We start from the raw sequence: 26,461 nt of genomic DNA, 5'->3' as shown, positions 1-26,461 counted from the left end.
TACATGTATGTTCAGTGGACCAATACATGTATGTTCAGTGGACTAATACATGTATGTTCAGTGGACTAATACATGTATGTTCAGTGGACTAATACAATTGAAGTTGACTAAAGTGACAATATGAGGAGCACAGAATGACTGTTTGAGAGCATCAATGTAAAATGATAATCTGTCTGTATCCTCTCAGCATGTGGGGGAGCTGAGTGTACAAATGACTTACTGTTTTATTATGTCAGTCAGTTGTATTAATTCATAATAAAATACAGTTTAACAGATAGAGTATCATTATTAAATGTAGTGTCATTATTCAGAAAGGCTATGTATGACAGTCTTAGACAAACCAAATACAGATTTAGCAACATCTTTGGGGAATGAACCATCTATCCACGCTCCATATTGTAGCCACCAAAGAAGAAATACAAGTAGTTTATGACATATAAGACAGACATTTCTTGTAAAGTCCCTCTCTCTCCTCATGAAGATGTTCACACCTTTCTTAAAGCCCTTCACCGACATGCTGGTTGCCAGGAAGAGGCATCATGAAGACAGGAAGCCAGCTCAGCAGCACCTTTCAGCCCCTCAGTACATCTAGTTGTTGTCAACCACAGAACTCATATCCTTCTGTTTCATTCTCTGCTTGGACAGTAAGCTCACCTCCCCTCTCTCTCCTCGCTTTCCTCACGCTGTAAGTACGCTTGATGATGTCTATCTTTTCATTATTATCTGTTTCTAGTCATAAAACTTCTGTCTGGCATGACAATTCAAACCTCTGCCTGGCCTGACAATTCAAACCTCTGCCTGGCATGACAATTCAAACTTCTGCCTGGCATGACAATTCAAACTTCTGCCTGGCATGACAATTCAAACTTCTGCCTGGCATGACAATTCAAACTTCTGCCTGGCATGACAATTCAAACTTCTGCCTGGCATGACAATTCAAATTTCTGCCTGGCATGACAATTCAAACTTCTGCCTGGCATGACAATTCAAACTTCTGCCTGGCATGACAATTCAAACTTTTGTTGGGCATGACAATGTTTTTATATTGCTGTTTTGTTTGTCTGTTAGCCTAGACGTATATAATGTAGACCTACATAGAGTTTGTTTGTCTGTTAACCTAGACATACATAATGTAGACCTACATAGAGTTTGTTTGTCTGTTAACCTAGACATACATAATGTAGACCTACATACAGAATTAGAGTGTGAATGAATTACGCATTGCATGTGAATCTCTTTGTAAGATATCTGGATGGTGTTTCATGTACTTTGGGTTAATATTTTAAATCTATTCTTAAGTGCAGAAAAATGCTGACTTCTGTGACTGCATGGGCAGCGATATTGAGGGCTGTCTCCATTTTAAAGTAGCTAGTTTCCTCTTAAACTTACATGAGTTCAATGACGTGGTTTCAAGTATAAGACTATACATGCTATTTTGAGGCTCTGAAACCAATAGATTGTTGGGGAGACTTGAAAATGGCCTAAAGTAAGTGTGAAAGTAGGAGAAAGAGTGATTGAGTGGATGCTTCCTAAGAGCTCTAGGAGTAGTATTAACATTAGACACAGTGATGGTGGGTTGTGTTTAGGAGTAGACATTTTGAAAATGGCCTTAAAGTAAGAGTGACAGTGAGTAAGAGTCATTGAATGGATGCTTCATAAGAGCTTTAGGAGTAGTATTAACATGAGACACAGTGATGGTGGGTTGTGTTTAGGAGTAGTATTAACATGAGACACAGTGATGGCGGGTTGTGTTTAGGAGTAGTATTAACATGAGACACAGTGATGGTGGGATGTGTTTAGGAGTAGTATTAACATGAGACACAGTGATGGCGGGTTGTGTTTAGGAGTAGTATTAACATGAGACACAGTGATGGTGGGTTGTGTTTAGGAGTAGTATTAACATGAGACACAGTGATGGTGGGTTGTGTTTAGGAGTAGTATTAACATGAGACACAGTTATGGTGGGTTGTGTTTAGGAGTAGTATTAACATGAGACACAGTGATGGTGGGTTGTGTTTAGGAGTAGTATTAACATGAGACACAGTGATGGTGGGTTGTGTTTAGGAGTAGTATTAACATGAGACACAGTGATGATGGGTTGTGTTTAGGAGTAGTATTAACATGAGACACAGTGATGGTGGGTTGTGTTTAGGAGTAGTATTAACATGAGACACAGTGATGATGGGTTGTGTTTAGGAGTAGTATTAACATGAGACAGTGATGATAGGTTGTGTTTAGGAGTAGTATTAACATGAGACAGTGATGATAGGTTGTGTTTAGGAGTAGTATTAACATGAGACACAGTGATGGTGGGTTGTGTTTAGGAGTAGTATTAACATGAGACAGTGATGGTGGGTTGTGTTTAGGAGTAGTATTAACATGAGACATGGTGATGGCGGGTTGTGGTTTTGTTGGTTTAGATGCACACACTGGCTGTCAATATCCTGTTCTGCTTTCCTGTCTGTCCTCTAACAGGCCTCCTGAATCATATCAGAAATCTGTATATACACATTTGGGTATACAGAAAATTGTCCTCTGTAGCTCAGTTGGTAGAACATGGCACCAGCAACGTAATAGGTTTTGTTCGTGGGACCACCCGTATGTAACATATATGCACACAACTGTAAATTGAGTCTTATAAATTGCATTATTTATGGTCGGCAGGCTACAATAGACTACACAGTCAATACAGCAGGCTATGGTGATGTTCATTGATGCCTCTGCTAGATAAAGCTACTACCAGTACTGTACAACAGAGGAGGCTGGTGAGTGGATACATAGGAGGATGTACTCATTGCAATGGCTGGAATGAAGGAACACTAACCATTCATTTTAATAATTTTATAGCCCAAATGAATGAGGACATCATATGAGGACTGGAGGCTGCAGTAATGTTGAGATGCCAGTAGAGAGAGCTCTAGTCTAGAAGACTGCAGTAATGTTGAGATGCCAGTAGGGAGAACTCTAGTCTAGAACACTGCAGTAATGTTGAGATGCCAGTAGGGAGACCTCTAGTCTAGAACACTGCAGTAATGTTGAGATGCCAGTAGGGAGAGCTCTAGTCTAGAACACTGCAGTAATGTTGAGATGCCAGTTGGGAGAACTCTAGTCTAGAACACTGCAGTAATGTTGAGATGCCAGTAGAGAGAGCTCTAGTCTAGAACACTGCAGTAATGTTGAGATGCCAGTAGCTGGAGCTCTAGTGTAGAACACTGCAGTAATGTTGAGATGCCAGTTGGGAGAACTCTAGTCTAGAACACTGCAGTAATGTTGAGATGCCAGTAGGGAGAACTCTAGTCTAGAACACTGCAGTAATGTTGAGATGCCAGTAGGGAGAACTCTAGTCTAGAACACTGCAGTAATGTTGAGATGCCAGTAGGGAGAGCTCTAGTCTAGAACACTGCAGTAATGTTGAGATGCCAGTAGCTGGAGAGTTCTAGTCTAGAACACTGGAACCTTCATCAGCACTTTGATGCAGATGACGAGGAGTGATGGTAACGGGTCAGATTTTAATTATTAAAAAAATATGGGCCCACTCCTTAGAATAATAAGAAATACAACCCTTTTCTGACATACTGTTAATGCATGTCAATGTCTTAACATCCTGACTAGGCTACTTTTAAATTCTTCAACCACAGTACTCACTTACAAATCAAATCAAACGTTATTAGTCACATGCGCCGAATACAACAGGTGTAGTAGACCTTACAGTGAAATTCTTACTTACAAGCCCCTAACCAACAGTTCAGTTTCAAAAAAGTACAGATAAGAATGAGATAAAAGTAACAAGTAATTAAAGAGCAACAGTAAAAAATAACAATATATACAGGGGGGTGCCGGTACACAGTCAATGTGCGGGGGCACTGGTTAGCTGAGTTAGTATGAACATGTAGGTAGAGTTATTAAAGTGACTATGCTTAGATGACAACAGAGAGTGGCAGTGGTGTGGAGAGGGGGAGGGGGGGGGGGGTAATGCAAATAGTCTGGGTAGCCATTTGACTTGATGTTCAGGAGTCTTATGGCTTGGGGGTAGAAGCTGTTAAGAAGCCTCTTGGACCTAGACTTGGCGCTCCAGTACCGCTTGCCGTGCGGTAGCAGAGAGAACAGTCTATGACTAGGGTGGCTGGAGTCGTTGACAATTTCTAGGGCCTTCCTCTGCCACTACCTGGTATAGAGGTCCTGGATGGCAGGAAGCTTGGTCCCAGTGATGTACTGGGTTGTTCGCACTACAATCTGTAGTGCCTTGCGTTCGGAGGCCGAATAGTTGCCATACCAGGCAGTGATGCAACCAGTCAGGATGCTCTCTGTGATGCAGCTGTAGAACCTTTTGAGAATCTGAGGACCCATGCCAAATCTTTTCAGTCTCCTGAGGGGGAATAGGTTTTGTCGTGCCCGCTTCACGACTGTCTTGGTGTGTTTGGACCATGTTAGTTTGTTGATGATGTGGACACCAAGGAACTTGCAGCTCTCAACCTGTTCCACTGGAGCCCTGTCGATGAGAATGGGGGTGTGCTCGGTCCTCTTTTTCCTGTAGTCCACAATCATCTCAATTGTCTTAATCACGTTGAGGGAGGGGTTGTTGTCCTGGCACCACACTGCCAGGTATCTGACCTCCTCCCTATACGCTGTCTCGTTGTTGTCGGTAATCAGGCCTACCATTGTTGTGTCATCGGCAAATTGAATGATGGTGTTGGAGTCGTACCTGGCCGTGCAGTCATAAGTGAACAGGGAGTACAGGAGGGGGCTCAGATTGCACCCGAGGGGCCCCTTTGATGAGGATCAGCGTGGCGGATGTGTTGTTACCCACCCTTACCACCTGGGGGGCGGCCCGTCAGAAAGTCCAGGATCCAGTTGCAGAGGGAGGTGTTAAGTCCCAGGGTCCTTAGCTTATTGATGATCTTTGAGGGCACTATGGTGTTGAAAGCTGAGCTGTAGTCAACTAATAGCATTCTCACATAGGTGTTCCTGGGATGATGGTATTGATGTGAGCCATGACCAGACTTTCAAAGCACTTAATGGCTACAGACGTGAGTGTTACGGGTCGGTAGTCATTTAGGCAGGTTACCTTAGTGTTCTTGGGCACAGGCACATGGTGGTCTGCTTAAAACATGTTGGTATTAGACTCGGACAGGGAGAGGTTGAAATTGTCAGTGAAGACACTTGCCAGTTGGTCAGCGCATGCTCGGAGTACACGTCCTGGTAATCCGTCTGGCCCTGGGGCCTTGTGAATGTTGACCTGTTTAAAGGTTTTTCTCACATCGGCTACGGAGAGCGTGATCACACAATCGTCCGGAACAGCTGATGCTTTCATGCATGTTTCAGTATTACTTGCCTCGAAGCGAGCATAGAAGTTATTTAGCTCTCTGGTAGGCTTGTGTAACTGAGCAGCTCTCAGCTGTGCTTCCCTTTGCATTCTGTAATGGTTTGCAAGCCCTGCCACATGCTGCGAGTGTCGGAGCCGGTGTAGTACGACTCGATCTAAGTCCTGTATTGAAGCTTTGCCTGTTTGATGGTTCGTCGGATGGCATAGCGGGAGTTCTTATAAGCTTCCGGGATAGAGTCCCATTCCCTAAAAGCGGCAGCTTTAGCCTTTAGCTCAGAGTGTATGCTGCCTGTAATCCATGGCTTCTGGTTGGGGTACGTACGGTCACTGTGGGGACGACGTCATCGATACACTAATTGATGAAGCCAATGGCAGATGTGGTGTACTCCTCAATGCCATTGGAGGAATCCCGGAACATAATCCAGTCTGTGCTAGCAAAACAGTCCTGTAGCTTAGCATCTGCTTCATCTGACAACTTTTTTATTGATCTAGTCACTGGTCGTTCCTGATTTAATTTTTCCTTGTAAGCAGGAATCAGGAGGATGGAATTATGGTCCGATTTGCCAAATGGAGGGCGAGGGAGAGCTTTGTATGCGTCTCTGTGTGTGGAGTATATGTGGTCCAGAGTTATTTTCCCTCTGGTTGCACATTTAACATGCTGATAGAAATTTGGTAAAACTGATTTAAGTTTCCTTTTGTTAAAGTCCCCAACTACGAGGAGTGCCGCCTAGGAGCGTTTTCTTGTTTGCTTATGGTGGAATACAGCTCATTCAATGCTGTCTTAGTGCCAACCTCTGTCTGAGGTGGTATGTAAACAGTTATGAAGAATACAGATGAGAACTCTCTTGGTAGGTAGTGTGGCCTACATCTTATCATGATATACTCAAACTCAGGCGAAGAATAGCCCGAGAATTCCTTAGATAAAGTGCACCAGCTGTTATTTACAAAAATACATAGTCCGCCGCCCCTTTTCTTCACTGATGCTCCTGTTTTATCCTGCCGGTACATCGTATAACCAGCCAGCTGTATGTTGATATTGTCGTCATTCAGCCACGACTCCGTGAAGCATAAGATGTTACAGTTTTAAATATCCAGTTGGTAGTTTAATCTTCCCCGTAACTCGTCCATTTCATTGTCCAACGATTGCATGTTTGCTAGCAGAATTGAGGGAAGTGGAGGTTTATTCGATTGCCTACGAATCCTCAGAAGGCAGCCCGCTCGCTGGCCTCTCCTTCTCCGCCTCCTCTTCATGCAGATCACGGGGGTCGGGCCTGTTCCTGTTTCTCTGCACTGCCAGTAAGTGTTGTTGGTTTAGATCAACTGACTCAGCATCACCTTCCTGTCATCCATAGACCTCTACAGCCTGAACCATATCAGAGTTCTTTATATGAACATTATACTGTATGTACTTCATTAACACTTTATATTCACAGAATAGTATATGAACAACATGCTACATTAGACTATATATGGACAACATGCTACATTAGACTATATATGGATAACAGGCTACATTAGACTATATATGGATAACATGCTACATTAGACTATATATGGATAACAGGCTACATTAGACTATATATGGATAACATGCTACATTAGACTATATATGGATAACAGGCTACATTAGACTATATATGGATAACATGCTACATTAGACTATATATGGATAACAGGCTACATTAGACTATATATGGATAACAGGCTACATTAGACTATATATGGATAACAGGCTACATTAGACTATATATGGATAACAGGCTATATTAGACTATATATGGATAACATGCTACATTAGACTATATATGGACAACAGGCTATATTAGACTAGAAATGGATAAGTCTACAATAGACTATATATGATATCAGGCTACATTAGACTACATATGGATAGCACGCTACATTACATATGGATAGCACGCCACATTACACTACATATGGATAACAGGCTACACTAGACTATATGGATAACAGGCTACATTAGACTATATATGGATAACAGGCTACACTAGACTATATGGATAACAGGCTACATTAGACTATAAATTAATAACAGGCTACATTAGACTATATATGGATAACAGGCTACATTAGACTATATATTAATAACAGGCTACATTAGACTATACAGTATATGGACAGCAGCAGTCAATACAGCAGGCCGTGGTGATGATGGTGATGTCTCTGCTAACTAATGCTACTACCAGTACTGTACACAAGGGTCAACAGTGTAACATAATATGATAGTGACATGTTGTAATACTACAGACATCAGTGTTTGTGTGATTAAATGTGACTTAGTCAAGTAGACAGTGTTGTGTTTCACCATTATATCTGATGTATTGTCAGTTTGTAATGTTATTAGTCCAACATTGAGGACATTATTATTAGGATGGTGCAGTAATGTTGAGATGCCAGTAGGGAGAACTCTAGTCCAGAACACTGCAGTAATGTTGATGCCAGTAGGGAGAACTCTAGTCTAGAACACTGGAACCTTCAGTACCACTTTTACACACTTCTGATGTGAGTGAAACAGTTGATTTAGCTGACGGCCCTTCAGGACCAGACTGAAGGGTTGAACAGACATGTACTAGTCCACTGAACAGACATGTACTAGTCCACTGAACAGACATGTACTAGTCCACTGAACAGACATGTACTAGTCCACTGTGTAGGATGTGTGTTTTAACTTTTCTACATCCATAACAACCAGCTCTCTAGACTTTGATACAGACTCCATGGGACTTATGGGCCGTCCCTACAGATGGTGTGTGTGTGTGTGACTTGCTGTTTATCCTCACAGCTTGGGATAGGAGCTATCATTGAACCTGGTGGTCAGTCTTTAGGCTGCTGTACAGCTTGACGGACCGTAGAGGATTGAACATTTATCCTCCTATATTTGGGGTTCTGAGAATGAAACAGCTTCAGAACAATCAATGTAGAAATATGTGTTTACAGTTCTACACATCTGTTCAATAAGTTAGTGTTGTTGTTTATAATGATGATGGTGATTACTTTATTGTATCCATTAGGAATTTATTATTGAATCATACAACATGTCATCTTAAATAGACAGATGTAGACAGACATGCAACACATCACACACATTACATACATAGTGCAGTAGACTTACAGACAGTTGTAGTGGTATTTATTAGAGAGGGGTAAAAAAAGATTTTGTTCGGGCGCCAGGCAGGTATTAACCATGCCGAAAGGAAAAGAGTAGAACAGAGAGAGTACCACTACCAGACCCACACACATCAGCAGAAGAGACTGCCTCTTCTGAGAGAAAAGAGAATATACACCCTATAAAACCCACAGCACAGTCCTTCCACAATTCTTGGTAACCCCACCAAGCATACCTCATACAATAAAAATAATGGCAGAGCAAATAAACAGCACCTTCATACAAGAAAGAACCCAGTCATCAACAGAGGATTTGCAGTAATTTGTATTCTCTTCCAGTGGAGGAGTGCAGAGGGTATGAATGTGGGGTGTTCATATACACAAAGGCCTTAAAAATGTCCACAATCTTCTCGGCCACATATCCTTAGTACACCCCACATCAACACAGTTCAAATAATAATAATTACACACACTTTAAAGCAATCTACCTTTTAACTAAAATGTCCACCCAAATACTTCTGGCAGGGCAATAATAGTCCAGCTCCAATGAACTTCACTGGGAAGTGCATTAGGAAAATAGAGTCTGTTTCAGGGTAAAGCACTGGAATGATGGAGGGAAGAGAAAGAGAGAAAGGGAACAAGAGAGATCTTAGCTGTGGTCTTCAGGCGTTACTGTCTGACTGTCCGATGGTTTGTTGGTTTGTAGGTTAAAGTTTCGCAACAATGTTGCTACTAATCCATGCGATCCATAACCAGCGCGGTCCCAAACGAAAACAACCAAGCAGTAGAGCCATCACACCGATGATTGCGTTAAATACGTTATAAACTACATACGCTGAAAACAAACAAAACCTCTGCAGCATAGCACACACAATCAAACTGTCGCGCCACCCAAGAGCTGAACGAGCTCTCTTTTATTTTCTCCTTCCTTACTGCTCATGCGCTCTTAAAGTGGCAGCGCACGGTGAAGGCTCCGTGCAGGATTTCACCACACAGTATTCACATAGACAACCATACAGCACAATACAACACAACACAATATGAGCCTGGTTCATTTTCAGTAATGAGGCCCTGTACCCCATTTACAGTTTCTATTTCAATGTATCAGGTGGAGTTATTCACCAGCTATAGAGTGAGTTGTTGTTTGTGTTTCTAAGACTGCAGGGTGGGAGATGCAACAATGGCCTTGAGAACAGCAGGAAGTGTGTTGGTGGTCTTTCTCTGGTCTGTAGCAGGTATGATCTCATTCATAATGTTTTAGTTGACCTGTATATCAATCTAAAGACATTTCTAAAAGCATAACTATTGCAATGTTAAGCTTGTGTGTTCTGTTAGGTGTCTCCACCATTAAATAGTCATACTTCACACCTCACTGAGTGATGCTTATCTCTGGTTTCCATTCACACTTCTGCACATCAGCAGCAGTAGCAGAATAAGAATGTTGTCAACCACCAGCAGAGTTGGGGTCAATTCCATCTCAATTCCACTCAATTCAGGAAGTAGACTGAAATTCCAATTCCAATTATTTCCAATGCTTTTCAATTAGGAACATTTAGAAAATGTGGAATTGGAATTTGGTTTATTTTCTGAATTGACTGGAATTTAAATGGGATTGACCCCAACCCTGGCAACCAGTGCTTTTTACTTCCATGATGTATATTGAAATGAATACTAGAATGATATAAGGGAATGTACATTTGAGTAGATGGGTCCTACAGTATAGTAGTACAGTATAGTATAGTACAGCTACACATGTTTACATGCATTTTAATGTAATATTGTATTTTCTGTTTTTTTATAGTCTTGACGTCACAAATGAAGTTCTCTCATGGTTGAGTCCTGTGACACTGTGTTTCAGGTGTTCTGGGACAAAATACTGTGATGAGTGTCTGTACCTTAAAGGGGTCATCAGTGGACATGCGCTGTCCTATTCCCAGTGTGACCCAAGTCACAGAGATAGTCTGGTATAACAAACGGTTGAATGGTAAGCCTTATGATCTGAGAAGGGACCCTAATTATGAAGGTCGTGTGGAGTACCATGGAACTACAGAGAAGGACTGCATCCAGAAAATCACAGACCTGAGACAGAGAGACATAACAACATATTACTTCAGATATAAAACAAACCAGTATTCAGAATGGACATATTCATATGGATTCCCTCTCAGTCTCACAGGTACTGAATAAATAGTAGAGTACAAGTCATTTATTACATGTTCTATGAGAACAGTGAAATGGTGGTGACTGACAGACTTCCTCCATTATTGTTTCATATCCTCTCCCTTCAGATCTAAAGGTGGAGAGGATATATGACAACAAACTGACATGTAAAACCACCTGTACTCTGACTGGTAACCCCACATACATCTGGTACAAGAATGGACAACATCTAGATGAGAGCACCTCCCCCCAATACAAAGACCCAGTCTCCAGTAACTATGTAGACAGCTTCTCCTGTGCTGTAAAAGGCCATGAGGATCTCCGCTCTCCTGCAGTGTGTGAGTGGGAGAAAAAGTGTTGATTAAAACTCAGTGTTTCACTCTAGCAAAACCAACAGCTCAAATGGTTATGATTTTTACTGAAACGACTTGAAATGAACAGTTTACTTCTTTACTTTGCACCTAAAGAAACAAGACATGAAAAGTTAAAACTATTAACAGAGAGCCTCTTTATGTTTCAGGTGCTCAGGGTCACAACTGCTGGAGAGTGACTTACACCAAGAGGAGAATCTGTGTCTTGAAGGGCTCCAAAGTGGACATATCCTGCTCTTACACTCATCCCACTAGTTACATAGAACAAGGTTCATTCTGGTTTACACAGAAACACCCTGTAGATCTCAGTTCATATCCAGAGTATGCAGGTCGTGTGGAGTACAATAGAAACACAGAGAACCACCACACCATGACAATAACACACCTGACAGAGAAGGACTCTGCTGAATACAAATTCAGATTAACAACAACAGATGAGGGGAGATTTTCTGGCCTTCCTGGTGTGATGTTGACTGTCACAGATAATAGTCCACCTACAGTTAGTACTGTAATAGGACAAGTCTAATCACATGACAAGTCTGTCTGGAGTCAAATATGACTGATGTTTCCTCTTAGATATCCTGTTGGAGATGGATCCTACGTCTGTGTCTGAGGGGGAGAGAGTCACACTGAGATGTAGAACCCATTGTACAGTCGCTCTCAACCCCACCTACATCTGGTACAAGAACGGACAACGTCTAAACAACCCAATCACCAGTTATAACAGTCTGATCCTAGACCCAGTCACCAGTTATAACAGCCTGATCCTAGACCCAGTCACCAGTTATAACAGCCTGATCCTAGACCCAGTCACCAGTTATAACAGCCTGATCCTAGACCCAGTCACCAGTTATAACAGCCTGATCCTAGACCCAGTCACCAGTTATAACAGTCTGATCCTAGACCCAGTCATCAGTTATAACAGCCTGATCCTAGACCCAGTCAGCAGTGAGGATGCAGGGAACTACTCCTGTGCTGTAAAAGGCTTAGAGAGAATCCTCTCTCCAGAAGAGACTCTCACTGTCAGATGTGAGTACATGGGGTGTTGATATGTCTACAGTGAAAGTCATTGATATCATCTCTCTAATACATGGTTCTACAAGTCAGTGTAATATACTAATCTATATTAATTTACATCATCTCTGTAATACATGGTTCTACATGTCAGTGTAATATACTAATCTATACTAATTTACATCATCTCTGTAATACATGGTTCTACATGTCAGTGTAATATACTAATCTATACTAATTTACATCATCTCTGTAATACATGGTTCTACATGTCAGTGTAACATACTAATCTATACTAATTTACATCATCTCTGTATTACATGGTTCTACAAGTCAGTGTAACACACTAATCTATACTAATTTACATCATCCCTGTAATAAATGGTTCTACATGTCAGTGTAATATACTAATCTATACTAATTTACATCATCTCTGTATTACATGGTTCTACATGTCAGTGTAACATACTAATCTATACTAATTTACATCATCTCTGTATTACATGGTTCTACATGTCAGTGTAATATAGTAATCTATACTAATTTACATCATCTCTGTAATACATGGTTCTACATGTCAGTGTAATATACTAATCTATACTAATTTACATCATCTCTGTAATACATGGTTCTACATGTCAGTGTAATATACTAATCTATACTAATTTACATCATCTCTGTAATACATGGTCCTACATGTCAGTATAATATACTAATCTATACTAATTTACATAATCTCTTGGTGTCTTACATGTTATATGAGTTGTTATTTTTTCTGTCATCTTCAACACCAGATGGTCCAAGGAACACCTCAGTGTCAGTCAGTCCCTCTGGTGAAATAGTGGAGGGCAGTTCAGTGACTCTGACCTGCAGCAGTGATGCCAACCCACCTGTGGACAAATACACCTGGTACAAGAAGAATGGAGGTCACTATCAGTTATACTATGTGAACACAGGACCACATCTTGTCTTCAACCATATCCAGTCATCTGACACTGGAGAGTACTACTGTGAGGCCTGGACTGGGATTAAAACAGAGAGGTCTGAGTCAATCAACATTGATGTGAAATGTGAGTAAAGTACAGCTCAGTGTCACATGTGTTCCTGTTCATGTTTTGTGTAAGTGGATTCTTATTTTTGATAGTCTGGCTTCACATATTTTGATATATGTCATGTGAGGTTGTAATTGCACCTTTATAATCCTCTGACGAATTCTCCTTTACCAGACGCTCCAAGGAACACCTCAGTGTCAGTCAGTCCCTCTGGTGAAATAGTGGAGGGCAGTTCAGTGACTCTGACCTGCAGCAGTGATGCCAACCCACCTGTGGACAAATACACCTGGTACAAGAAGAACGTAACCTCAGCAAAAGCATCAGGACAGAGTTACAGCATCACTAACATCATCTCTGAGGACAGAGGAGAATACTACTGTGAGGCAGAGAATAAATATGGACGTCTCAACTCTTCTTCTGCGTCTGTGGACGTTCAGTGTAAATACACCTAAACTTGTCTTTTGATCAGAGGATCACATTTAAATTCATATTTCAATCACAAGAAAAACACTATTTAATACACTGTTGTTACATATTGTCCACCAGATGGTCCAAAGAACACCTCAGTATCAGTCAGTCCCTCTGGTGAAATAGTGGAGGGCAGTTCAGTGACTCTGACCTGCAGCAGTGATGCCAACCCACCTGTGGACAAATACACCTGGTACAAGAAGAACGTAACCTCAGCAAAAGCATCAGGACAGAGTTACAGCATCACTAACATCATCTCTGAGGACAGAGGAGAATATTACTGTGAGGCCCAGAATGGAAGAGGATCTATGAACTCTACAGCTCTGATGATCATTGTAGCAGGTAAAGTTTCATCTTTAATACCTCAATAGAAAATTACTTTTCAAGATATATCTTAATAATTATACTTTGGATTATTACACTTTTGTTTATAACTACAGGTAGGGTTATAAAATCCTCAAGTATTAACAAATATTATACTGATATTCTATTTCATTATTATAATAATATTCAGTTCATTAGAACATGCTGTGTACTCAAATTCTATACTTTATTTTAGGGAAACAGACCTCAGCTGTTCCTGCAGCTGTACGAATCACAGTGGTTGTTCTGGTTCTCATCCTCTGTCTCTCTGGACTCATGTGTTTCAGGTGAGTTTTTCTGTTGTTTAGTATTTCACTTAAGATGAATGAATTAATTAATCCATTCACTCATTCATTCATTCATTCATAAAACAGGAAGAAGGCCTCCAAATCCCCCTCTGTCACAAGAGTCATAGCAGACCATGGACAGGTGAGTCTGTTGGAATCAGAAGATGACTGTGATGACTGTCTATGCTTAGTGGGACACTCCACTCCTCATTTGTCTGTCCTCTCTCTCCATCAGGGAGACTCTAGTCCAGGTAATGACAACATCTCAGACATGGCCATGATCCCTACTGCAGCACAGACAGCGGCCACAGACGACCAGGATGATGTTCACTACGCCAGCGTCCACTTCTCTCGCTCCAAAAACCAGGAAGTGCCTCTGTACTCCACCGTCCAGCTGCCTCAGCCCCAGAAAGAGGATGAGGATGTCCAGTACGCTGCTCTGAAATTCAACCTCCCAGTGCTGCCACCCGGAGAGAATATTCTGCATTAAGGTCATTCATATGCTGCAGTTTATTGTAGGAGATGTCATCAATAAGCAAACCAGTTGACCCTTAGTGACCACTATGAACCCAAACTATGAACCCAACAATGGACATCTCAGGACAGTTACTATAACATGTCTATAATGAGGGAGTGATGTGATGATGGTTTTGAGGAACCATCATCACATGTTCCAAATGGCACCCTATTCCCTATTTAGTGCACTACTTTAGACAGAGCCCTATAGCGTCCCACCATTTGGGATGCTGTCTTTGTTTCATTTCTGTTTCTCTCTCTTCAGCAGCACAAGCAGCTGAGGAGGACTCCTCTGTTCTCTACAGTACAGTCAACAAACCCAGAACCAAGAAGACCTGAACACAACAAACCCAGAACCAAGAAGACCTGAACACAACAAACCCAGAACCAAGAAGACCTGAACACAACATCCCCAGAAAGAAGAAGACCTGAACACAACAAACCCAGAAAGAAGAAGACCTGAACACAACAAGTTTGACAAAAACCTTGTATATCTTGACCTGTATATTTAAACTAAGTGACAGAAGGCCTGTGGAGGTGTGGAATATTGACCATAATAAACTGGGTGGTTTGAGCCTTGAATGCTGATTAGCTGAAAGGCGTGGTATACCAGACCGTATACCATGGGTATTTAAATTTGTATTTACTGGTCTAAGTACATTGGTAACCAGTTTAAAATAATGCACCTCGGGGTTTGTGGTATGTGGCCAATATACCACGGCTGCATCAAAGCACTCCGCGTTGTGCATAAGAACATCCCTTAACGGTAGTATATTGGCCATATACCACACCTCCTCTGGCCTTATTGCTTGAGTTTATCATGGCATTTAAATTGGTTAACAACATAAATAGAACAGTAAACAATTATTTTTACGTCATACCCGTGGTATATTGTCTGATATACAGTATAGACTTCTGAAATTCTGTTTCAGCCAATCAGCATCCAGGACCCAAACTACCCAGTTTATAATAGTATATAGTAATATATGCCATCTAGTAGACACTTTTATCCAAATTCACTGTCATTACAGTCATGTTTGAATACATTTGTTGTATGTGAAGTCCCAGCAGGAATTGAACCAATGCGTCATGCTGTACCAATGGAGCCACAGGACTACTGTATTCACACTTAGAGTAGGAGTTCTGATCTAGGGTCAGTTATGACTTTGAAACAATGATGAATAAGAAAAGGACCTTAACATTTTGAAAATATATTTTTAAGTTGAAAAATATTGTATTTCTGACCTAGGCAACCTTGAGTTGCAGTTGTTACAGTGCATTCGGAAGGTATTCAGACCTCTTGACTTTTTCCACAATTGGTGATGTTTCAAACTTGATTGATGAAATTTGATGAAATTGTTTTCTTTCCTCATCAATCTCCACACAAAACCCAATAATGATAAAGCAAAAAAGGGTTTTAGAAATTTTGCGAATGTATAAAAACAAAAAACTGCAATATCAAATTTACATAAATATTCAGACCCTTTAATCAGTACTTTGTCGAAGCACCTTTGGTAGCGATTACAGCCTCGAGTCTTCTTGGGTGTGACGCTACAAGCTTGACACACCAGTATTTGGGGAGTTTCTCCCATTCTTATCTGCAGATTCTCTCAAGCTTGGTCACGTTGGATGGGGAGAGTCGCTGCACACATATTTTCAGGTCTCTCCAGAGATGTCCGATCATGTTCATGTCCGGGCTCTGGCTGGGCCACTCAAGGACATCGAGATTTCTCCCGAAGCCACTCCTGCGTTGTCTTGGCTGTGTGCTTAGGGTCCTTGTCCTATTGGAAGGTTGAACCTTCGCCCCAGTCTGAGGTCCTGAGCCCTTTGGAGCTGGTTTTTATCAATGATCTCGGTTCATCTGCTCCGTTCATCTTTCCCTCGATCCTGGCTAGTCTCCCAGTCCCTGCCGCTGAAAAACATCCCCACAGCATGATGCTGCCACTGCCATGCTTCACCTTTGGGATGGTGCCAGGTTTCCTCCAGACGTGATGCTTGGCATTCAGGCCAAAGAGTTCAATCTTGGTTTCATCAGACCAGATAATCTTGTTTCTCATGGTCTGAGAGTCTTTAGGTGCCTTTTGGCAAACTCCAAGCAGGCTTTCATGTGCCATTTACTGAGGAGTGGCTTCCGTCTGGCCACTCTATCATAAAGGCCTGATTGGTGGAGTGCTGCAGAGATGGCTGTCCTTTTCGAAGGCTCTCCCATCTCCAAAGAGGAACTCTGGAGCTCTGTCAGAGTGACCATCGGGTTCTTGGTCACCTCGCTGACCAAGGCTCTTCTGGGGCCAGCTCTAGGAAGAGTCTTGGTGGTTCCAAACTTCTTCTATTTAAGATTGATGGAGGCCACTGTGTTCTTGGACCTTCAAAAATGCAGAAATGTTTTGGTACCCTTCCCCAGATCAGTGCCTCATCACAATCCTGTCTCGGAGTTCTAGAGACAAATCCTTCGACCTCATGATTTTTGCTCTGACGTGCACTGTCAACTGTGGGACCCTATATAGATGGGTGTGTTCCTTTCCAAATCATGTCCAATCAATTGAATTTACCACAGGTGAACTCCAATCAAGTTGTAGAAGCATCTAAAGGATGATTCATTGAAACAGGATGCAGCTGATTTCAATATCGAGTCTCAAAGCAAAATGTCTGCAGACCTTTCTAAAAACCTGTTTTTGTTTTGTCATTATGGGAATAGAATGGTATATTTGTATTTAATCTATTTTAAAATAAGGCTGTAACGTAACTACATTTTTTTTAAAGTCAAGGGGTCTGAATACTTTCCCAATGCATTGTATATAATTATATATATTTTATGTGTTTCTGAAACAATCATCAAACTTGGGAGACTTTTGCTTCAACGTCCAGGAAAGAGTTCTGCTTGATGCACCGTTTCTTAATGCTTTTATCAAATGTTTGTTTTTGTAAACTGTGTTGTGACATTCTTTTAAATAAACTTTTAAAAATTAACTTCATTGTCATTGTTTTTACCTTGTTATAACAGTGGAGAGAAAATGGAACGCTTTCAAAATCACAACTCTTGTACTTTACAGTACATACAGTAATTACAAATAAGACATTTACATTAGTTTGTATAGCAATAGTGGTTTATTCACCTTTATCATCATCATCATCATCATCATGTCTGTACAAAATATACACAGACACTTTCAGAAGGAGAAATGTCCAGCACCTAGACACACAACCAGTTACATCAAATATTACTTATTGTCATTTTTAAAACACACAGACACAATATGACATAACATGGATGTTTGGAGTGTGGAGGGTAATTCAGTCAGCAAGGGCATTCCATTCCAGAACACTGAGAGATGGAACATTCTGGAATGTTGATGATTGATAATAATACATCTCACAGTTAACAAGTTCAGACCAGGCAGTGAGATTATTGCCTGATAGAAGAACAACAGTCCACCATTTTGTCCAAATAGTAGTTAGAGAATACATTACATCATTGTTAAGTGAGAATGTGATGTCACATAGAATGAGTGCTATGGTCTCCAACATGGCTCTTGACCCCCTAACTGTTGACCAACCTTCCCAGGTAGGTTCTCTCTCTTTGGGAACAGAGAGGGCCTAGGGGTGGAGGGGAGAGTGGAGATCCCATGGAGAGATACCTTTTACGTCCCTGACAGCAACAGCAGTGTTTTGGGATAGAGCTAGGGGTAGGGGCAGTGGGGGTAAATATGTGTGTCCCTTCTGTTAGGCCACACCCACAGGGAGTGTCAGTAAATGACGTTGTTGAACAGATGCATGGACTACATGATGTTCTAGTCCTGGACGGGAGGCAGGAAGGGACAAAAAGCACAAAGGATAAGAAGCAGTTGGAGAGAAGGTTTAATAGAATAACAGAAGCAGGTCCTTAAAGTAACTGTCCAATGAACATCTCACTTTTAAAACCTGATATTAAAGTACATATTATACACTATATACTGTATGTATACACACAATAAAATATCCTGTTGTCAAAATATAGTCTAATGTAGCATGTTATCCATATATAGTCTAATGTAGCCTGTTATCTATATATAGTCTAATGTAGCCTGTTATCCATATATAGTCTAATGTAGCCTGTTATACATATATTGTCTAATGTAACCTGTTATCCATATATCGTCTAATGTAGCCTGTTATCCATGCACAGACAAAAAAAAAAATACTTTTACCCCCCAATTTCATGCTTTCCAATTGGTAGTTACAATCTTGTCTCATCGCTGCAACTCCCGTACGGACTCGGGAGAGGCGAAGGATCTCTAGTGGCACAGCTAGTAACTGTGATGCAGTGCCTTAGACCACAGCGCCACTCAGGAGTCCCGGACCACGTTGCTCCTGATGTGTTTAATGATGATTTACTTTGTATTGCTGTCAGACATTATTCCACATTTTATATTACGTAATACCGTATTGTTCAGTGTCATGATATTGCTTGTTAGATTATTTAAAAAATCATTATTACATATTTAGATACATTAAAGATTTTTACATTTGCAGTTTTTACAGTGTGGCTCAGTGTCAATACAGGATAAACATCATATCAGCATCATTTGTAAATAATAAAAAAAATGGACAATACATACATTAATGAATTATTAATACATTGATTCATGGCTATTTCCAATTTGATATTATTTCTTGTATTTCTGCCTATTGGACACATGATGGCGCCATTGAAATACGTAGCCAATGAGTGTCTAGGCTAAAGGCTAGTCAGACCTACTACATTACTGTCAGGAGACAAACTGTCATAGATCAACACCAAGCACTGTTCATTACCACCCACACCCACACACACACACACACACACACACACACACACACACACACACACACACACACACACACACACACACACACACACACACACACACACACAGACAGTGTCTAACTGTCCGTATGTTCCTCCTCTCTCAGATGTATATCGTCTGCAGACTGTTCGATGGTCTGTACATAAAGACACGCCCGCTCAGCCACCTCACAGCCAATCAGGAAGCAGGTTTATGAGAGAAGATAGAAAAGGTGAGCCTGCCAGAGCCGAATTATGGTCCACAATCCTCCACCTTTATCCCCGAGTGCGGACTTGCCTTGCACCAGAGTTTCCATCATTGGGTGGAGAATTGGGACGCAGCCTCTGATTGTAAGGTTGTGATTGTAACTAAGAAAGGAGTAGTACTTTGATCATTCTTCACCATGTTGCCATGGCAGCCAGTGATTGTAATACCTGTGTTTTGTTTACACCGTAAAAGACAGAACATTTGATTTGAGTAATGGTGTAGTTGTTAACAGAGGCAGTGTTAACTGAGTTGTCTCATTTCAGGTGGAGAGTTCAGACCCTGTAATGAGGAAGAGAGTCTCACTAACAGGTGACTTTAACACAATTGTCTCAGAATGATTATATCTATTCACTGAAATGACCCCAGTTTAACACTGTATGTGTGTGTTCTCCTCCAGAGAAGGGTATTCAGCTGTTTAAGCAGCCAGTACTCTCAGGCTGTGGACATGTTCTCTGAGACAATCCACTGTAACCCCAAAGACCACAGATACACAACACCTTAAAGCTTGACCTCTAACCTATGACCCCACACACAACAGGTACACAACATAAACTACCACTATACTCCCATCAAACACTCTCTCTCTTTCGCTCTCTGTCACTCTCTCGCTCCCTCTCTTTCCATCTCTCCCCTCTCTCTCTCTCTTCCTTTTCGCTCTCTCTCTCTGTCTCTCTCTCTCTGTCTCTCTCTCGCTCTACAGGTGTTTGGAGAACTACTCCTCTGACTTATCAGATGACTTATCAGTCATCCGCCACCGCGGACAGGTGCCCACCCAGACCCTCCCCTATAGGTTCAGGTTTTGCGGCCGGAGTCCGCACCTTGGGGGGGGGGGGGGGGGGGGGGGGGGGTTACTAACACGTTCTGACCAGATAGTTATTTTGTATTTTCTTTGTTTTAGTGTGGTCAGGGCGTGAGTTGGGTGGGTATGATCTATGTTTTCTGTTTCTATGTGGGGTTTCTCATTTGGCCTGATATGGTTCTCAATCAGAGGCAGGTGTTAGTCATTGTCTCTGATTGGGAACCATATTTAGGTAGCCTGTGTTCTATTGTGTTTTGTGGGTGGTTGTCTTCAGTCTTTGTGTGTCTGCACCAGATAGAACTGTTTCGTTTTTCACGTTTGTTGTTTTTCACGTTTGTTGTTTTTGTATTTGTAGTGTTCAGTTTTGGATTTATTAAAATAAGATGAACACTAACCACGCTGCGCTTTGGTCCTCTCCTTCTTCCACCGAAGAAAATCATTACAGTCACTGAGATCTTCAGTAAGGCAATTCTACTGCCAATGTTTGTTTATGGAGATTGCTCAATTTTCTACATCTGTCAGCAACGGGTGTGTTATAGACTATTCCACTAATCTGAAGGTGTGTTCACATACTTTTGAATATATATTGTCCTGAACTTTGTTATATCTCCTAGATAGAGGACAGTCACTACAAAACCTTAGTTCTTAATATAAATTTTTTCACTGTCTTTCTTTGCCATTTATGAATGTGTTATTCAATGTGTTTATATGGGCTATAGCAGTAAAGGACAAATTCAATATTTTATCAAATAATTTTTAAGTATTACACTTTTTAACCTAAAGGGGTACTATAATTCAAAATCAAATAGCTAAATGATCCATGGTATGACCACCTTAAAACAATTCCATATGTCAGCTAGTAGAACCCCCCAAACGGCTCAGACTTTTAGATGTTCAGAAACCCAGTGTCAGAGGGAGCAATGTCCAGCACCTAAACACACAAATCACATCCAATTGTATTAGTCACATGCTCCAAGTACAACAGGTGTAGACCTTACTGTGAAATAGTTACTGACAAGCCCTTAACTAACAATGCAGTTGTTTTTATGTAAGAAAATAATAAATAAAAAATATTATAAAATTGCTACAAAAAAAAGATCACACAATAAAATAACAATATCGAAGCAGTAATAACCAATTACATAAAAGATTATTCATTGTCATTTAAAAAAACACGCATCATGCAGACACAATAGGACAATAATCCCAGACAGACAGACAGACTTAGTTATATGCATGTCAGGGTTCACTTTGGGTCCATTGCTCTGAAGATCAGTGAGCTGAAGACATCTCTTTCACACAAGCACACACTGGAAACTCAGAGCAGCTTGCCTTGGCCTTGGCATAATGACAGCTCACTGTTGTCTGTTGTTTCTAGTTAGCTAATGTTGATAGCTAAATGTTAGCTTACTAGTTAGCTCACAAGCTAAGTATGGGGTCTTGCTGTAATTCAGTGGCAGCGCATCGTATTGTTCACAATCCAGTCCATTCAGAGTAGCTGTGTGATGCACAAAATTGCTTGCTTATCGCTGAATAACAGCAGCTTCATGTAGCTAACACGCTAACACGCTAGCTGAGATCACTCACGGCATCCGGTTTGGAGCGAGCGGTCGCATTTGCATTCGCTCTGCAGGTAGTATAACTTTTCATTTCATTTTCATTACATTTCATTACATTTCATTATAGTACAACGGTTTAATTTGTCTAACCTTAGCAATTTCTTCTTAGCTAGCTACTTAGCCGTCTGTGTATAAAAGATAATTGCGTAATTATCGTATTCCGTCGTCTATCGTAGTCCACACTTATCTGCCCAGCAGCTAGCAAACGTCCACCGAATAGTAGTATAAACTTTTCATTACATTTCATTATAGTACAACGGTCTGATTTTCATTTTCACTACAGTACAACGGTTTGATTTGTTTGATCTTAGCTAGCTACATAGCCGTCTTTGCATCAAACATAATTGTGTAGTTATTGAGGTTCGCCAGCCAGCTATTTTCGCCCTAACGTAACGCAACGTAGCAAACACTGCTAGCTAGCCAGCTTGCCACCGAATAGCAGCATTGTAGAAACGAGTGCATTACAACGGAACGACTTGATCAGTGTAGTGTTGGCTGACTACACAGTTGTCTTTGCTATCTTTGATTTGTATTTGTTCGATCTTAGCTAGCTACTTAGCTGGCTCCATAGCCGTCTTTGTATCGGTGATACTTGTGTAGTTATCAAGGTTCGCTGAGGTTCGCTAGCCAGGTATTCTCGCCCTAACGTAACGTAACGTAGTCAACCCTGCTAACTAGCCAGCTAGCCACCGATTAGCAGCACGGTAGAAACGATTACATTACAACGGAACGACTTGACTTGTGTAGTGTTAGCTAGCTACATAGTTTTCTTTGCTATCTTTTTATCTAAGATAATTGTGTAGCTTTGAGTAATTATCGGTTAGCTAGCCAGCTATTTTTCGCCTGCCGCGCTGCCGTCCTCCTACCTAGCCAACACTGCTAGCTAGCCAACTTCTACCGAATAGCAGCACTGTAGAAACTTACACTACAACGGGACGACTTGATTAGCGTAGTGTTAGCTAGTTGTCTTTGCTGTCCTTGTATCCATGATAATTGTGTAGTTTAGAGAAATTTAGTGAAATTGTCGAGGTTACCTAGCCAGCTTCACTTTCAACAACGTAGCCACTGCTAGCCAGGCTACTTCACCAGCCAGCAGTACTATATCATTTTAGTCAATAAGATCTTGTATTTTATTTTTATCTTTTTGCAACGTAAGCTTAACTTTCTGAACATTCGAGACGTGTAGCCCACTTGTCATTCTAATCTCCATTGCATTAGCGTAGCCTCTTCTGTAGCCTGTCAACCATGTGTCTGTCTATCCCTGTTCTCTCCTCTCTGCACAGACCATACAAACGCTTCACACCGCGTGGCCGCGCCCACCCTAACCTGGTGGTCCCAGCCCGCACGACCCACGTGGAGTTCCAGGTCTCCGGTGGCCTCTGGAACTGCCGATCTGCGGCCAACAAGGCAGAGCTCATCTCAGCCTATGCGTCCCTCCAGTCCCTCGACTTCCTGGCACTGACGGAAACATGGCTCACCACAGATAACACTGCTACTCCTACTGCTCTCTCTTCGTCTGCCCATGTGTTCTCGCACACCCCGAGACCTTCTGGTCAGCGGGGTGGTGGCACCGGGATCCTCATCTCTCCCAAGTGGTCATTCTCTCTTTCTCCCCTTACCCATCTGTCTATCGCCTCCTTTGAATTCCATGCTGTCACAGTTACCAGCCCTTTCAAGCTTAACATCCTTATCATTTATCGCCCTCCAGGTTCCCTTGGAGAGTTCATCAATGAGCTTGATGCCTTGATAAGCTCCTTTCCTGAGGACGGCTCACCTCTCACAGTTCTGGGTGACTTTAACCTCCCCATGTCTACCTTTGACTCATTCCTCTCTGCCTCCTTCTTCCCACTCCTCTCCTCTTTTGACCTCACCCTCTCACCTTCCCCCCCTACTCACAAGGCTGGCAATACGCTTGACCTCATCTTTACTAGATGCTGTTCTTCCACTAACCTCATTGCAACTCCCCTCCAAGTCTCCGACCACTACCTTGTATCCTTTTCCCTCTCGCTCTCATCCAACACTTCCCACACTGCCCCTACTCGGATGGTATCGCGCCGTCCCAACCTCCGCTCTCTCTCCCCCGCTACTCTCTCCTCTTCCATCCTATCATCTCTTCCCTCTGCCCAAACCTTCTCCAACCTATCTCCTGATTCTGCCTCCTCAACCCTCCTCTCCTCCCTTTCTGCATCCTTTGACTCTCTATGTCCCCTATCCTCCAGGCCGGCTCGGTCCTCCCCTCCCGCTCCGTGGCTCGACGACTCATTGCGAGCTCACAGAACAGGGCTCCGGGCAGCCGAGCGGAAATGGAGGAAAACTCGCCTCCCTGCGGACCTGGCATCCTTTCACTCCCTCCTCTCTACATTTTCCTCTTCTGTCTCTGCTGCTAAAGCCACTTTCTACCACTCTAAATTCCAAGCATCTGCCTCTAACCCTAGGAAGCTCTTTGCCACCTTCTCCTCCCTCCTGAATCCTCCTCCCCCTCCCCCCCCCTCCTCCCTCTCTGCAGACGACTTCGTCAACCATTTTGAAAAGAAGGTCGACGACATCCGATCCTCGTTTGCTAAGTCAAACGACACCGCTGGTTCTGCTCACACTGCCCAACCCTGTGCTTTGACCTCTTTCTCCCCTCTCTCTCCAGATGAAATCTCGCGTCTTGTGACGGCCGGCCGCCCAACAACCTGCCCGCTTGACCCTATCCCCTCCTCTCTCCTCCAGACCATTTCCGGAGACCTTCTACCTTACCTCACCTCGCTCATCAACTCATCCTTGACCGCTGGCTACGTCCCTTCCGTCTTCAAGAGAGCGAGAGTTGCACCCCTTCTGAAAAAACCTACACTCGATCCCTCCGATGTCAACAACTACAGACCAGTATCCCTTCTTTCTTTTCTCTCCAAAACTCTTGAACGTGCCGTCCTTGGCCAGCTCTCCTGCTATCTCTCTCAGAATGACCTTCTTGATCCAAATCAGTCAGGTTTCAAGACTAGTCACTCAACTGAGACTGCTCTTCTCTGTATCACGGAGGCGCTCCGCACTGCTAAAGCTAACTCTCTCTCCTCTGCTCTCATCCTTCTAGACCTATCGGCTGCCTTCGATACTGTGAACCATCAGATCCTCCTCTCCACCCTCTCCGAGTTGGGCATCTCCGGCGCGGCCCACGCTTGGATTGCGTCCTACCTGACAGGTCGCTCCTACCAGGTGGCGTGGCGAGAATCTGTCTCCTCACCACGCGCTCTCACCACTGGTGTCCCCCAGGGCTCTGTTCTAGGCCCTCTCCTATTCTCGCTATACACCAAGTCACTTGGCTCTGTCATAACCTCACATGGTCTCTCCTATCATTGCTATGCAGACGACACACAATTAATCTTCTCCTTTCCCCCTTCTGATGACCAGGTGGCGAATCGCATCTCTGCATGTCTGGCAGACATATCAGTGTGGATGACGGATCACCACCTCAAGCTGAACCTCGGCAAGACGGAGCTGCTCTTCCTCCCGGGGAAGGACTGTCCGTTCCATGATCTCGCCATCACGGTTGACAACTCCATTGTGTCCTCCTCCCAGAGCGCTAAGAACCTTGGCGTGATCCTGGACAACACCCTGTCGTTCTCCACCAACATCAAGGCGGTGGCCCGTTCCTGTAGGTTCATGCTCTACAACATCCGCAGAGTACGACCCTGCCTCACACAGGAAGCGGCGCAGGTCCTAATCCAGGCACTTGTCATCTCCCGTCTGGATTACTGCAACTCGCTGTTGGCTGGGCTCCCTGCCTGTGCCATTAAACCCCTACAACTCATCCAGAACGCCGCAGCCCGGCTGGTGTTCAACCTTCCCAAGTTCTCTCACGTCACCCCGCTCCTCCGCTCTCTCCACTGGCTTCCAGTTGAAGCTCGCATCCGCTACAAGACCATGGTGCTTGCCTACGGAGCTGTGAGGGGAACGGCACCTCAGTACCTTCAGGCTCTGATCAGGCCCTACACCCAAACAAGGGCACTGCGTTCATCCACCTCTGGCCTGCTCGCCTCCCTACCACTGAGGAAGTACAGTTCCCGCTCAGCCCAGTCAAAACTGTTCGCTGCTCTGGCACCCCAATGGTGGAACAAACTCCCTCACGACGCCAGGACAGCGGAGTCAATCACCACCTTCCGGAGACACCTGAAACCCCACCTCTTCAAGGAATACCTAGGATAAAGCAATCCTTCTGCCCCCCCCCCCCCCCCCCCCCTTAAAAGATCTAGATGCACTATTGTAAAGTGGCTGTTCCACTGGATGTCATAAGGTGAATGCACCAATTTGTAAG

General features: G+C 42.8%; 1 protein-coding gene across 1 annotated transcript; it reads left to right on the top strand.

The window, feature by feature from the left end:
• Nucleotides 1-618: 618 nt before the first annotated feature.
• Nucleotides 619-17,612, top strand: LOC129864213 (B-cell receptor CD22-like). Its single transcript, XM_055936917.1, has 12 exons — nt 619-685; nt 9,607-9,684; nt 10,308-10,625; nt 10,738-10,947; nt 11,130-12,009; nt 12,789-13,064; nt 13,221-13,484; nt 13,593-13,856; nt 14,074-14,164; nt 14,252-14,306; nt 14,400-14,655; nt 14,949-17,612. The coding sequence occupies exons 5-11, from the start codon at nt 11,571-11,573 to the stop codon at nt 14,652-14,654; spliced, it is 1,644 nt and encodes a 547-aa protein (XP_055792892.1). The 5' UTR covers nt 619-685; nt 9,607-9,684; nt 10,308-10,625; nt 10,738-10,947; nt 11,130-11,570; the 3' UTR covers nt 14,655; nt 14,949-17,612.
• Nucleotides 17,613-26,461: the final 8,849 nt, after the last annotated feature.

The sequence above is a fragment of the Salvelinus fontinalis genome, chromosome 10 (assembly GCF_029448725.1).
Source record: "Salvelinus fontinalis isolate EN_2023a chromosome 10, ASM2944872v1, whole genome shotgun sequence".
In the NCBI taxonomy this organism is placed as follows: Eukaryota; Metazoa; Chordata; class Actinopteri; order Salmoniformes; family Salmonidae; genus Salvelinus; species Salvelinus fontinalis.
The sequence above is the reverse complement of the archived record's forward strand: the minus strand, read 5'-3'. Positions and strand labels throughout refer to the sequence as shown.